A 16,665-nucleotide genomic window follows, 5' to 3' on the forward strand; every position below is an offset into this window, starting at 1 on the left:
TGCAGACGTCCTGCTCTGTCAGTTACTCACCTTAACCCATCCAATGCCAACAATTAATGTCTGCAAATAGCAATCTGATAGATGCTCCTCTTTCATCTAAAATGCTTGCTCCTCTGTTTTCATCATACCTAGCTTTATCAGCTGGACTATAAGTTCAAGAGTTGCTAGATACCCACATCAGGATTATTAATTTTTTTTTTCTTTTTTTTTTTTTTTTCTTAGTAGCAACATTTACTGTGAGCCAGAAGCACATAGGAAACTCATAGCTATGGAAACTGTGAATCTGGTTTGGTAGAAGATGGGTACAGGATGATTTTATCTCACTATAGTATATACAGTACAAACAGTGTTCCATATATGAAAGGCACTTAACTGTTCATCTAAACTGGAATTCATTAGGACTATAGCACATATTTAAGTACTTTCAGAAGCTAAAATCCCTACAATACATTGAAGAAGTCTTTTTTAATTGGTAAAATTTATTTAAAAAGATAAAGGTCTTAAGGTAATACTAATTTTAAATAGATTCTGCCAAAACAGATATTCTATTTCTTCAAGTTTACTTTTTCATTGCAAATGAACAAAATTACAAAGAAAAGTAAAAAAGATCAGTTTAGATTCCTCCACTCCACTATCTATATACTCCAGTCTGTCAATCTAACATTTTGTTGATCAGTACAGCCAATGTAATTTTGATATTTTTGCCTTGTTTGGTTATTGTGCAATTTGGCCTTTTAAAACACCTTTGGATTTTTTTCTAGCTATAGTACAGGAGGGAGGCCTGGATTAAAACTGTATTTTTTTTTTTCTGTTTTGACTTTAGTAATAGCACAAAAAATAAACAATTCCTCATGCCTAAAATGGTTCTTTCATGCCTACATGGTTCTCTCCACGAGCTAAATAACCACATAGAAGACATCTTTAGTTGTTTTGGAATATTGGAATAATTATTCAGTTCTGATAATAAACTTGAGAAATGTTAAATTTTGTCAATTATTTTCTCTCCGGGGGAAATAAATGACCTTATAGAAACAGGAGTTCATGGATACTATATTTTCTAAGTATAGGTCACTGACTTTATTTTACAAAAACCTTATATATTACAAGGGGATATCCTTAACTCTGATTAGTGTTATTTTTTAGCAGTGAGATTAGTTTATACCCTCAATTTCTGAAGACCTGATGCAGAAATGACCACAGCAGGGGCTATTTTAATGGACAGCAATTGATTACAGCACGATTTGAAAGAGGAGGGCATCAGTCTCTCTGATTGCAGAGGGTATCGTTCAGAAGTTATTATTGTATCAGACTGGAAGAGGGAGCTGGTATCACAAATTAATTATTTGCTTAATTTTAAAAATAATTTTATTAGCAATTTATTAATGCTTATTTTGCCTGTGCAAAGAGCCATTTACCACTCATGACTTTCTCACTGATGGCCAAATCTTTAGGTTTCCTCTAGATTTTTGTGGGTTTTTCCTTTTTTCACAACATCCATTATCGTTAATGTATAAATCTATAACGTCATCTCTTATTTGTCTCTTTTTTAAACCAAAAAACCCACTGATGTGTATGAGCATCTCAAAATATCTCTTCTAATGTGCATTGATGTGCACTTGCTTACACAGTATTTCATCTGCTATAGGGTGCTTTCCAGTTTCTTGGTATTGTAAATTCCTCAGTTTCTCAATAATTTCCTGTCACCTACATTTTATGTTAAACCCGTCATCAACCTTCTACCTTTTTTGCAGCCTGTGAATAAATCTATTAAATACGAGCACTACAGCATCAAGCATAGTCAATTTTTTTCTTTCTCTTGGAAAAATCTCTGATACATGTCAGAATTTGGCCTTTCAGTCTATGCTCCATTACCTTAATAGCCTCTTCTGAGCACTGTGTCATTGCTGAAGATCTTTATGCTGTATGCATCATGATACTGAAAATATTAGTACAAACAGCAATTAAACAAAAATATTTAAACTAACCAAAACTTCTTATTTATAGAAGGGTACTGATACTTCAACTGCCATTGATAAAGGACTGCCAAAATGGTCTGCAAATAAATGCCTGCTCAAGTAGTGCTGGGGTTCTTCTTTGCTTCATCTTGAAAAACAATTAAGGGAAGAAAGAGTCGCTTCTCTGATATTAGCCAGCCGCCTAGATAATTTCCAGAGACTCTACCCTAATGCTCATCATCCTGGACTTTACTCAGTCCACAGAGTTGCTAAAGGAAAGACAAACTGCCTGTATGATCAACAATGCAGTCTTCAGTGTATATGACTTGCAATTCATAGGAATAGTTTTTCTAAGTAAATTGCTAAAACGAGCACAGGAAACAATATTACTCTCTTCCTGAGATGTTTCTGAGCTTGATTTTCAAATATATTTTAATTTGAAAGGAGTAAAGTACTGATTCTATCAGTGGAGATGCAGTCAGGACTATGAGGATCAATCTCTAATTCTAGAAATGTGGGATTCTTTTTTCAGTTTGCTTTAACAGATATACTGTGTAATGAAGTGAAGTGAACACATCAAAACTAAGAGGAAAAAAAGAGTACTTTGATTTATATGTCTTCATTTTAGCCAAACCCCATCTATTTTCTTCATTCATTGCTACGAATAGAAGACACATTCACTCTTACGTTTTGTGAGTATGCTCGATATATATATATACATCATGATGTATTTCTTTTCATTTTCTAAGGCAGCATTTTTCCTGTTGGAAGTCTTTTTAATTATGTACTGTAAAATAGCTTTAATCACTATTATTTATACAAACAGCAAAAGCGAAAGACTTCATGCTTTTCTGCATATTTCAGCTGGGTGTTCTCTCTGGCCTCAATTTAATAAAATCATAAATATGAAAATTTTCTTGCTGTTACCATCACTTCTTTGTATGTTTTATTGCAGTAGGTTCTAGATGAAAGGGAAGAAACCCTGGTTTTATCTATCTATCTATCTATCTATCTATCTATCTCTCTCTCTCTCTCTATCCATCTGATTTTTCGGTACAGTGTACCTGTCTTTGAAGTGAAAATCTGATCAATACATTAAAAAACATGTTATTTTAAATGCATATATCTAAGAATATATAGAAATCTTAAGCAGCATTCCACTTGTACATGCACATCATCTATGTGTGTGCTTTAAGGAGCTGTGCCATTGCAACTATTAGTTGTTTAAAATCCAACCCAGACTCCTGATTAAAAATAAACTACCAAAAGAATAGAAACTAAAAAGTTCATCTACTCATTATTTTTATCTTCCCTTGTATTAGGGATGCCACTTAACTTTTACAATTCACAAAAAAACCCAAACAAACCCAAAACTGAGAATGGCTTACTACCAGCCAAAATAATGTTGTGTTGAGTCTGCTTAAACAGAAAAAAATAATTCCAAATTATATTAGTTCCTGATTTTAGAAATTGGAAAGTTAACTGTCTTACTCTGTTGCTTTCCTATGGTTGACAAAGTGTGGCTCAATAGAAGCATTCAGATAGTGCTGTATGGGGTATTTGGATTATTATCTCCTGCCCTTTCTAGACTCAGTTTGATATCAAGGTGTTTTAAAGCTGGGTGAGCACACATGGAGCTCTCTTTGGAGCTTATGCTGTTTAATAAAAAGACTATTCAATACAATTGCTTGTAGGGGATCTTATTTGAAGAATGTCTAGATAACAAAAAAGAGTTATTTCATAAAAAAGATAACCCTTATGACTGAAAAAATTCTATTAAATGAAAAATGTTCCATTCTAAGAGTTTTACGTTTGCTCCTTCTTGCTAAACTATCAAAAAGGGATCATTGGGGAAATATTATAGTCAGCAATGTAGGGAGCAAAACTGCAGTAAGTAGCAGCTTAGAAAAAGTGATTGACATTCAATACAATGAATGAGAGAAAGAAGTCATGATGGTGTGGTGAACTGGTCATAATTTATATTTTCATGGCTGCTGAGGTAAATAAACTAGTTTTTCCAGACAGTAAAACTGTTCAATTACTATGTTTTGAGGGAATAAATAATTAATTTACCCATATCTGCAATACTGGAAAAGTCATTACATGGTCTGATAATTTCTGTTCCTGGTTCCACATTTATGTATTTATGTACTCACCTGCCAGAATATACTTGTTTACTACTGGTCTGTAACATTACCTTAGGTTAAAATTATCCCTTTAGCATCACTTTAGCACCTGGCACTTTACCCTTCAGGATGTCTGTTAACAGGAGAGGTGTGGAAGAGTAATGTTCAGGGTCAAATTCAAAGAGCACTCCTTCGATGATCTTTGGAATTGGTCCCTGTTGTAATTTTTGATGTTCCACACTTCCAATCACTGAACATAATTTTTGGCAGTGATGAGTGCTCAGTGGTGAGAAAGGGATGTAGGCCCCAACTGAAGGGGAATGATGTGGTCCATGTTAGAAGTAACGCTATTGTCAAAATGTTTGTCTTTCATGTGCCTGTGCTAAAACCATAGAAAAAAAATCTGTAGAAAGACTGAGACCTGCCACAGAAAATGAATGTAAAGGTGATCAAAGTTTCTTTTGAATCTCTGAGCTTCTTAGTCACCCAAACAGAAAAGTTCTCTTTTGGTAAGAGAACTATTAACATGTTCCCTCTGTCTTTTATGTTACTCTCTCTCTTCCTATTGCATTCCCATAATAAAATTTATATCTGTGGTATGCTATTACCTACATGTTTCTCCAGATTCCTCATTTACCTTGATTGTTTACACTCATGTTCAAATTAATAGGAATATCACTGTTGTCTAGGAACATTACTATTGATTTCTATGACTGCTGAAATAGACCACATTATTATAATGATTTTTCAGAAGCACCTGAGACAGGAAAACATTCTCATTATAAATTTTAAGAAAATGAGTTTAAGAAAAGTGTGACTGATATCCATCCTATTTCTGAAATTTTTAAGACCGAATATGCTCACAAGTCTCTCAAGGTGCATGTAGGTATGCACCAGTTGTTTTATAGTGACCCTTAAAGGAATACTTAATTAAGATTACATGCAAATTATGAGGATAGCTATGGTATGCTCAGAATTCAGATCAGGCTTTGGGGTGGACATAAAAATATTTGCTGTCACAGCACATGACTTTAATAAAGGGATTAATTTTAAAATGAAAACATTTTTGGATTATCTGTGTTGTGACACAAAGACATACAGTCAGATCAGTAAACTTTCATGCTAAAAATTGCTGATTAATGTGTAGTTTTCACCTTTGTCTTCTCAATTAATGACATGCACATATGGTCAACAGAACTGTCTGTTTCCCTTATGTCAATATGTGAAAAATGGTATTTTTAAGAGATGGATTTGGGTCCTTTGAAAACTAAATGGATCCTATTTTACTTGATTTGCTGCCTTTCTTTTTCTTTTTAAACTGCTGTATTCTATGCATCACAGAAAAAGACAATTCTCTACTTGTCAGTTCACTTTTCATCAAAAAATATAACTTTAGTCCTTCTTAAATTAAGTAAAATTATTTGGAAGGAGACAGAACTGGGTCAGGCATCCAGAACATAGTGTATGTTTTATACATCTTTGGGCAATTTTCAGATGTATATATTGAACACTTTTTTAGCCTATTGTACAGATAGGGTGAAGACATTTGACATGTCTGGCAAGGTTAACCCCATATAATTTTTCTTTCTTTCTTATGGTAGCAGTTCTTAAATAAAAGCATTTGAACAAATCCTTCATACATGATATATTTATTTCATTATTTGTAAAGACAGTATCAAATGTGGTATAATTGAAAAATACTAGTTGTTCTCCTGTAAATGAAAGCTAATATTCTATCTTATTCTACTAGGGAAGATTTAATTTTAGTTCAACTTTAAAAGATGGGGCAGAATCACTAAACAGACTATTAAATGACAAGCAAAAATATATTAGGATATACAGATTATTAAAGTAAAAACTTAAGATTTATGATTTCTTATTTATTTATTCTTACCTCTTCAGAGCCAGAGCCAAAAATCAGCAGGTCAAAAGGTATTGCAGCAACCATGTCAATTAGGAACCAGCCTTTGAAGTAGTGAATTGCTATTTTTGCTGGGTCACTTACCACTTCTTCATTCTGATTTACATATGTTGTTCTGAAGTTTATTAGAATGTCAATGATAAACATAATATCCACAATTAAGTCTACAACATTCAGTGGGCTGCAAGAATATCCACACTCTCTCCTCTTCCGTTCCTCACTATCATTCAGAAGGAAGGCAGCAGAGTAAGGGGTGAATATGGCGGTGTATATTACCAGCAACAAAATGAGCCAATCCCAGACGGCTTTGAAAGGACTATAGTGCAATATAGTAAACTTGTTGATGCGAGGTGTCTGGAGTTTATATTCTGGTAGAACATCAGCCCCTAAGGATAAAACCTAGAATAAGAAATACACCATGTCAATAATCAGGCAGTGTATTCCTACTTTCAGTAAACTTAGCAAATACAGGACAAACTAAGGAGTACTTTATTGCAGTTTTCGGGATTAAGCTGCAATTAACTGGTGTTTTGGCAAACTAAACTTCTGTGAACTTCATGATTTCTGCCAGGGTCCAATAAATTCATTGACAATTTTGCACAGTAGATTGATTCTTGTTCCCTGTAGCAACCATTAAGTGGCATATCTGGTCCATAAAATCTGCGTAATTAAACATGTCACCAAATTAATTTATCCACCACATGGTAACCTTGCTAGCCTGTTCATGGCCAGTGAACAAGTTTTCTTGCAATGATAGTGTTTTTCTCCCAAACCAAATCTTTTATCAACAGCTTTAATTCACTACAAAAGAGTCTACTCTCATTAGAAAATGTTTAGGTTACCAGAAATAAAAAAATAAGATCTGTGGGTGTCCTTGACAGCTGTCTCCACATGAGTTTTGTGGTTTCGTGCATTGACAAATTTCACTGAGGCTGTAGTTCTAGTACAGCTGAAGGTGTGACAAAGAGGGGTACCACAGAGATATTGCCTTTTGCTTCACTTCTACTTTAGTCAATGCCTAAAGCTTGCTACCATTCCTTTAAAAGTATGGATTTGTTATCTGTTGGTGTTATCTAAATTGGATTTCAATTTTATTTGGAAGGGATTATGTTTGTAAGCACTGCTTGATTTGCTGGCCCTAGAAGCTGAAATGTCTGCTTTTGTACAAACATAGTGTGGGCACGAGATAAAACAAATTTCATTTGGCTGCTCCTCCAGTCTGACTGAACTCTGACATGAAAGAACAAAACCTTAAAGGATGAGAAGGTAAATTATGATTTTGTCCCTATTCAGTGCTTGGTGTAGTTACAGAGACTGTCAGCAATGATGTTAATTATTGCCTTCTGTGCTGCAGGTGCTCTCCAAATCCTATGGGACTCAGATCACTGCTTCATTCTACACATACCAATGAACAAAGGTCAGATGGTGACAACCTTCAGTTACTACTCATTTGGGCAAGTGACATATTCAGGAAATCTTATACCCATTTTCCACCAGTTATTTCTACTTATTCCTTATATTCCTGCTAATTAAAAACAATGCTGTTTAGAAAATCAGACTTTCAAAAATAATTAAAATGAATAATTAAACTGAAATGAAATGATGACTGGAAGGGAAAGTACCTCCTCAGCAACATCGTCCACTTTTATTTGCTTTTTTTTAGCAGTAAGCAATTTGGAATTTGAAATTTCAGCTTGTTCAAGGTTGAGGAGTTTCATGCTCCTCTAACATAATCTTATAGGATTATAAGGGTCAGCACACTCCTTTCTGTTGAACTTTCCAACAGCAAGTGTTGTATAAACCTTAGATCCTATACATGTAATCTAAGTGGCACTTCTTTTTCAGTGAAGTTCTACGCTGAAAAAGTTGTGAGAACACCACGGTTAATAACCTCTCCTCTTTGAACTGTGAAAAAAGACAAGATTAAGCCATCCAAACTATATGGTACCTTCAAGCAGCCATTAAGCACCATGCTGAGGTGATGGTAGAGGCTGTTCATCTATTATTTATATTGTAACTAGGACTTGTACTTAACTAATGGTGCTAGCTATATTTTTATGCATTAAACACAGCAAGCCGAAGCAGAGACATTGCTTAATCTCTTAAGCAGTCTTCATATTTTCAGATCACCACCTCATGAGTTGACAAGGATGTTTTCTTAGTATTTGAGAGCAGTGTGAGTATACGTAGCAATGGAACTGCCATTTATAAAGTTTATATCAGTGTTCTCCTGCTGGATTTTCAGACTATGAAGAAAATGTATCAGACAACAAGAACAATAAAGCTTATTTAACATGTCTCCTACAATTGCTTGAAAATTCCAGCCAGTGTGTTTCACTTCAGAGCAAGACATAATGTAAATTGGACTTATTCCCCTGTTCCTATTCTCATTTTAGTTACATTTATTCATAGGTTGGTTTAGACTGAGAGGCTGACTGGTGGTTATGAATTTCATATTCATAATGTGATACAGAACTTACATTTCTGACTTGCTTACTCCCATGCAATGGGAAGTAAAAACAAACACTCATTATGTAACTATTTTTGTTTGCTGGATCAAGAGAAAGAAGATAGGACTTTGTCTCTCAAATAAAAAAAATCACAGTTGCACATACATAAAAAAGAGAAAACACATTATTTGGTTTTATGTTGTCAGTTTCAATAGAGACTGATTGAATATGAAGTGAATTTATCCTTTTGCTGTTGTGTGACATCCATGCAAGTTTTGGGTACTGGTGTTGGCCAATCTTGGCCATTTTGTCTTGATGGGAGACTTCAGTGTACTTTGCAATACACTCAAAAGACCTTTACTATTTTCACTTAAAACAGATGTTGACAAATTCACTGTTAGTGAAAAGATATTTTACTAACTTATATCTTCTGGACAGTGAAACTCTCCTTATAGTTTGAATTGTAAAAGAGGTGGCTTAGGAAATGTTTTTTAAGAGTATGGAGATGCCCTGGACAAGACTAAAATATTGCAGTGTTGAAAATTCTCTGAATGTTGGGACATGATGAGAAAGACAAGCTTCCTTGCACCTTACTAAAGAGAAGACTATAATGCTAAGTAGCAAAAGTCATACTAGCTGCAATGGGTTTTCTCTTTAAAAAATTTAGGGGTATTCAACCTTCATGAAATACATCTCACACTAGTTTTGTTGGTGAACGCAGAACTGTATTTATAATTGGTGTGTTTTACAAGCAGTATTAGGTGATTATTCTATTTATAATGAGAAAATTTCAGAGTTTAATAAACTATATTGTATTTTACCTTTGATTAAAGAACCCTGATCTAAAACTCAGCTTTTCCTGTATGTTCCCGTTTATCCCATTCGCTCTTAAACCAGCTCTGCTGCAAGTTAAGAGTCTTCATTCAAATACATTTTTAAACTGAGAATCTTGCTTCAGGTGTTTCACACAGATAGGGCTGGTGAATATACTTCATTTGATTTTGGTTCATTTGTTCACTTTCTAAGATAACAAGTTCGAGGTGGCACTTATTGTATAAAGGCTGCAATCAGATACCCAGAAAAATATGGAGTGGGATCAAAATAACTGTCATAAATTCACACAGTTTAGACAGATTTATCTTTCTGAAGTATTTGGTAGCTTTTAGTTTCTCAAAGATAACAGCAGTTCACTGAAATGGAAAGAAAATATATTTAAGAAGAATGAAAATTTATTAATGGCTGCTGTTCTGCTAAGCAAAAGGAGAAAGAAAGTGTAGGTAAGCCTTTATCACTTTAAACTGGGTTACACTGTTTGTGATGTTATCTTTTTTTTTTTTTTTTTTGACAGTTCTAACATTTTTCCCCTCAAGAAAACCTGCCTACTGCTGGATAACATTTCTGCTTTGTGTTGTGTTCAAAAGATCTTGTTTTGCACAGTGTTTCTTGGTGAAGTGTCAAGGAGCCAAACTGGGCTGATGTGCTTTGCAGCACATTGGCCATATGCTTCACTGGATAGCTGGTTTGTTTAGGGAAGTCTTATTACAGGCTCTGCAGCATCACATGCAGTAACAGCATTTGACACTTGGAGAAACACAAAGATTCTTCCCTGTACAATTTCTTTTATAAAATAGAATATGTAAGCAAAACACTAGGCAAGATGTTGGATTATCTGGGAATTATACTCTCATCTATGCCATTTTGTTTCTCAGTGATCTGAGGCAAGCTGATGTTTAACCTCTCTAACCTCTGTCAAGTAGAGAGAATAATATTTACCTACTAAACTGAAAGCATCTTGCAAAGGATGAGTGGAAAGCATTCATAGAAGCCGTTACGTAATAGCAATGAGTTATCATCATTTTTACTCCTCTAACTTTAGCTGATTCTTTTTGTTTTTAAGATTTATATTAATTCACACAAATATTGGTCCTCTTTTAATTTTGATTTTATAACTTAATGGGGACACTTTCTAGTCAATTTTTATTTCCTGCATGTAAGCACTTTATTTTTGTTATCTATTATGCAAACTGTACAGTTTCAAGAGACTCTGAGAGACCCATATTTCTACGTATCACATGTATATTCATAAATTTTGTCCTGAGGCATTTCAATCTAAATTTATTAAAGGATGCAAATGCATACAGTAAAAACCAAAGAAGTAGAAACAAAGTAAAGAAGCATAATAGTGTTTTAATAAATCATATCAGAAATAGTAAATGATAAGTCATCTGTTATGACTACGACCATGAATTGTTAAAGAAATACTTCTGTCAAATCACTGCATGGATTTACAGTACGGTTACCTAGCTATTCTAGTACTGCATAACTGAAAGTGTGGGTTAGGGTTATATGCTTGACCATGGCTCTTCAAGTAACTGTAGCGCTGTATAAAGCACATGAACACGGAGAACAACCAGAAAGCATGCCTGAGTCACTGAACTCATTCTATGAGCATATAGTGACTGCGTGGACCAGACGCTGTAAGCAAGTTAATCAGAAAAGCACTGGACCTTTTGCACTTTCCCTAAGAATTCACAATATTTTTGTGCTGTGGATTTCCAAAGAGATAAATAATTAATGTACACTCACACAAAAAACCATGTAGCATATTCACAATCTAGGTAAGATCTTTCATCATAGACAGAACTAATACACATCCAGAAAATCTGAACAAAACGCAATGGTTACAGGTGACAAAATAAGAGGTATACAGGGTGGGGAGAAACTCAGTGGTTGTAACGTAGAGGGATACAGTGTATATCTACACAAAAGGTAGATGTGGAAGTTTGATGGGTGCAAGGCTTAATAAATTAGCTTTTCAGAAAGGTACTTTCCTATGTCTCATGACTAAGCGTGTCTCATATGAACTGTATATTTCGATGATGTAGCTATATTCAGTACTAAATACTGTTCTGTCACTGCTGCTTTTGCCACAGATAAAGTAAAGCTTGTACTAACAAGGTTAGTGCTTGCATAGCACCTTTTATGTTAAAAGGATTTCATAAACATTTAATAAAGCTCAAACTGTAAATATAATCCCAGATTACTTGGGAACTTTAAAATAAACATCTGTCTTACCCATAAAACATTTTGTGTAAAATTATGGAAGATGCTACTAGTCCACTCATTGAAATACAATGTTAAAATGATTTATTTCTGGGAAATACTATATGACATGAAAAAATATTATGTTGCCAACATCTTGATGGGCTCAGTCCAACAGTAGGTGCACAGCCCTGACAGATGAATGGATGATTACTCCTGCATCATGAAGTCAGGGAAGCTGTAGCAAATCTAGCAACATGTCAGTTCCTTGTATGAGAAACTTGAACATCTTTATCTGAGTAGAGATTGAAGAAACTTTAGAATTTCTCATTTTAGAAGGTATTCAGCAGCCAAGATATGAAATTTACATGAAATTGTAAACAAGATGATAATGGAACTAGGATAATTCTATTATAGACATTATTGTAGCCGGTCAAAAATAAGGGAAGAATTTTGAAAGAACTTTTGACTTTTCAGATTTTCTAAGGCAAATACACTTCAAAGTTGAATCAGAAAGCCAAAATCATCCATACTTGTTATCTGAGTGTAACAGTGGAAGGTGACTATGTTAATGAAATGTAAAGCATGTTCTGTTTTCTCTACAGAATATGGCAAGAGATGACATGAGAACATCCTTACCCATCTCATTTCTATAGGAGTTTCCATAGATTATTAGGCTAGGTTAATCTCAACTACCTCTAATTTCACAAAAATGGAAAAATATTTGGATTAATTTTTTTTTTTTTTTTTTTCCCAGCAGCATTTTAAACTGTGTGCAAGTGTATTGTTGGTAACTAGGAAATCAAGGAAGATAGCATCTCCTAAATTTGAGTAAAGCTAAGTTACTATTCCTGTTTGCTCTCTGAAGCAGGTCATGGTGCAGAATGAACAATGTCAGTGTTATCTAAAACCCCTTAGATCTTGAGTACAATTTCTTCCTTTTAACATGCAGTCTTGAAAGCATTTTCAAATCTTTATCAACAAGTCCAAGAACAGTATTAAATGGGAAAAACTGAAAAACAAAAGAAATTAGAAACATGAAGTAGACACAGAAGCTAAAGCCATATTCCTGTAATAGTTAGCCCTTTTTATCATAGACCTTAAATCCAAATGATAGTGCAGTCCAAAAATGAAGCAGTATTAATTCAATTTTAAAAGAGTATATGATTTCACATTGGAGATTTTATTAGATTTGTGGAACTCTCTTCTCTTGATGTAACCTCTCCTGGCTCTCTTTTCTCCTGTGTATTAGTTCTACTGAAGCTACCAAGATAAAACTAGCAAGGATATCTCTTCCTTTTTCTTCTCTATTCATACCATTACCATGAGACCCCTACAGACTGGACATCCTAAAAAGATCTCTGAATCTAATAAGACCTAAAAATAAATATTACACAAGTAGTACTCAGCAAATGAAAATTAAATCAACATTTGCTCCCTGATGGTAGGCATTACCTAATTCTCCACAAGACTGTAATGGTCTTTCATATTTCAGTCATCTTGATGATCATCTTCCTTGATGCTGACATGATCAGCTAACAAGATTACACCAGTACTGAAAGAAGGCTGAAGTGCTTTTGATTTAGTGTGTCCTCCAAATGCAGCATTATATACTGCTTTCACACATCAGCATTGAAAGGCATTTTTACATGTAAAAGATTTTTTTACATGTTTTTCAAAGGGTAGCTATTAAAGAACATCTTAGCCAAGAAATACTAATGGTGGAGAATGCTAATACTTGTCTTGTTTTACTCTTTCATCTGTATTAAATGCTTTAATGTTATGTAGGATGAAAATTTGTATGTAATGTTAATACTAAACTTTTTCTATCAAACAGTTTGAAGTATACCCATGAAGTCTTATAACACAGTTTTAATGGCTTCCGTATTTTTTAAGTTAAGCTTTTGTTAAAATAAATCTGCTGCTATGTGAAAATATGATTTGTCCTTGCCTGTCCTATATATTTCCCATTTGGGACTTCAGATACAAGAGGATATAAACCTTTCTTATTTAAACAATGGGCTCAATATTTCTTTGTTTGCAGGGTCAGAAATAGCACAATAGATTTTTTTTTCACCAAGTGTAATTTTAGGTAAGCATTGAAACAGCACTTTAGTTATTAATGGCTGAACCTGAAAAACTCAAAGCTTATCTGAGCATATTTTAATCATATTTGTTCCAGAAGTGAATCTGCCACTAAATAAAGCTTTTTTGAGTTAGCCGAAGATGGACTTTGCGCCATTCTCAACCTAACTGAAATACAGAAACACTACAAAAGTGTTTGGATATTCCATAAATTTATATTCTGGAGGAGCTGCACTTTGGTAGGCCATGAGATAGTGTGAAAGAAGACAAAAATGGGTAAATTTTAAGAGGTATGTGGAATCTATTTGAATTGGTGTTAAGTAATTTTTATTATAAATGTCCAAAAAATTTCACAGAAGTTGAACATCAATGCTGTTTGGTGGTATTAAAATTTAAGAAAAAGAAAAATTCTGGGTTCTAGACATAAACTCTTAATATATTGCCATAAAAATAATTAATTTGGTATTGGAAAATCCACAAGGAATAGAGACTGACAATGAATTAAAAAGGTCTCGTGCACCTATGAGTGTAACACTGTTTCCATGACAGTTCAAGTTACGTTGGTTGAATTGTTCTACCTCTGCCTTAGGTAGTTTAGTTAAATTCTGCCTTTCAGGTTTTTGATATGGATTCACTGATACAAGTGAATATTTTGCTGCCTGCATGCTTCCTTTCTGGTGCTCTGATTCCTCTTTAATCTCCTGCACTGTAATGTGTACAATTTGTGTAGCTGAAGCTGCAAGCCTTTTCAGATGGAGACTGTCATCTCAAGCATACCTCAAAGCACCTGTTTCAAATTGCTTGTTTCCTCCAAGAGAGGAGAGAAATGCTGTTTTCCAGCCTTTGCTGGGAAGGCCTGTGGGAAACAACACTGAGCAAGTAATATGTTGCCAACAAGGTTTTAAATGGCTTTTTGCTGTCCTTGTTGGCTGAAATTTTTAAGTTAAAGTCTTCTGTAGCTTCAATGTTAATGGTACTGTGATAGCAAGTTATTTGAGACAGAAATGGAAGGTCTTTCAGAAGACACTTTTAAAAAATGATATAAATATATGAATCAGAGAATATAATTGCAAAACAGGGTATATATACAAGGACCAGGCTGAAAGGCAGAAAAGCTTTTCGTTGATGTTTCCCCTTCTGTGTATTGCAAAAAATACATTTCATTATACTCATGAATGTGATGTCTTTATAAGCAATAATAATATTTTACATGATGTTATCTAAACATATGATGAAACGGAGTACAAATTTAAGATATGATCCAATGGCTGAAGCCTACATTCACACAGTATATGTATCCATCAATGACATCACTCATCAGAGATTGGGTTCATGCCTTGAAATTACAGCAACTGTACCAAACAATTACTAGACTCTCCCTAGTGCTTGTACTATATAAATGTGATGATATCCATGAACACTGAAATCTCCAGCAATGTAATAGTACATCAGAGAACTCAACCAATACCACAATGCAAAGCAAAGAGGCAGGCCTTATTATCAAGTAGTTTGACCTACATATGAAGAGAATTACAAAACTATTCTTGGTCTTAAAGATTTACCAAGATTCTTCAAGTAATGTCATCCATTTATTCTCCATTTGATAGGGAAGCATCCTTCCTCAGTGATGATGAAAACTGTCAAATCCAACCCAGATTTGAGAGCACTGGGACTTCCTGGGAGTGCTGAGTGTCTCCCAGGACTGAGGCCATGAAGTGCCACATTTTCATAGAGCTATCAAATAATTAGGTAAATCTAGTCAGCTAAAGATATTTAAATACACAGTAACATAAAATCTTCAAATTGTCAAGGAAATTTATGTATGCCATGAAATTAAAGCAGTAAAATAGCCGCCTTCTCATGTTTGTTCAGTAAAATTGTGCAGGTTTCATGGAACTAATATTTCTGTGTATGTTACTGTCAACCAAAATTGCTTCACCAAACTTGAATATATGTAATAATTTAGAAAACTCACTATCTCTAACCTAGCATTTATTTTCTCATGAAGAAATTATTAAAAGAAAATATTGAAAGAGAGGAAGTATTTTTATAGTTCATTTTCCATCCCTTATTTTCTATGAAAAAATTATGAAATGCCTTATAGATCTTAAACCTCAGGAGCCTCTTGAGTCAGTATGAAATTACTTTCATATTAGTGGGTAATGCATCATCAGACAAACAGCATACAGATTTATTGAGTATGTTTCTCTGAACTTTAAATCTTAAATTAGTGATATACAGTTTATCAAAGAAGGAGATATTAACAACTGACTATTTTTAGCAAATGTTAATACGAGAATATGTATTAAAACTTACGTAACCCTCTTTAAAACTTACCACAAGGTGTTATTTCAGAAGACAGAAAATGCTATCCTTCAAAATGCTAAAGAGTATGTGAGTTATTTGTGCTCTTCTAACCTGTTAACAAGCATTTATATGTCTGACAACAAAACATCAAGGGTCACATTTGTAATAAGGGCTTAAATTATTGCTGTGGTTTTTAGTCACCGAAAAGATTTTTTCTATCATTTGTTCATGGCATGACAACAAAACAAAGTAGATTTTGTGCTTGTTGATGTTATATTGTCTTCCTCACAATATTTATGAAAAATGTATCTTTCAGTATAATCTATTTAGACTGGTTTGTAGCTGCCAAACATTTTGATGCAGCTAAAAACGAGCTTAAAAGCTGTAAGAATATCTGAAGTGCACAGAGTGAAGATGAAGCAGCTACATCCATAGTTTGGTTCTATGATTACAGTACTTACTGACGTAACTGTCAGGAGTAAAGGAGAAAAGGAGAAAAGATCCTTATGTATACATTCATATTTAAATTTAACCTTCAGTTTCATGGTAAATATTGTTTCCATAATCATCAAAAAAGCAAACTTTAGTTTCTAGAAAATTTCCATTTTATAATTAGAGCCCTTAATGTTTAAAAAGGTGTGAATTATAGTTGAAACTGCTCTGGTAGCTGGGGAAAAGCTTAATTTAGATATGTCCATCTCCCTTGTGGCTCTCCAGTCTTTATGCCTAATGAGCATATACCAGCCTGGTTCACTTAAAGGAGACATTTAGTCTTAGAG

At 34.0% G+C, this 16,665-nt stretch overlaps 1 protein-coding gene across 3 annotated transcripts in view; it reads right to left on the minus strand.

Moving 5' to 3' along the window:
- Positions 1 to 16,665, minus strand: part of KCNH7 (potassium voltage-gated channel subfamily H member 7) — a 238,155-nt gene that overhangs the window by 44,572 nt on the left and 176,918 nt on the right. For all 3 annotated transcript variants that reach the window (XM_074910229.1, XM_074910228.1, XM_074910230.1), the window contains one exon: positions 5,976 to 6,401. In XM_074910229.1, coding sequence (XP_074766330.1) covers positions 5,976 to 6,401 — 426 coding nt within the window. The remainder of the gene's footprint in view (positions 1 to 5,975; positions 6,402 to 16,665) is intronic.

This window comes from Athene noctua, chromosome 7, assembly GCF_965140245.1.
Source record: "Athene noctua chromosome 7, bAthNoc1.hap1.1, whole genome shotgun sequence".
Taxonomy (NCBI): Eukaryota; Metazoa; Chordata; class Aves; order Strigiformes; family Strigidae; genus Athene; species Athene noctua.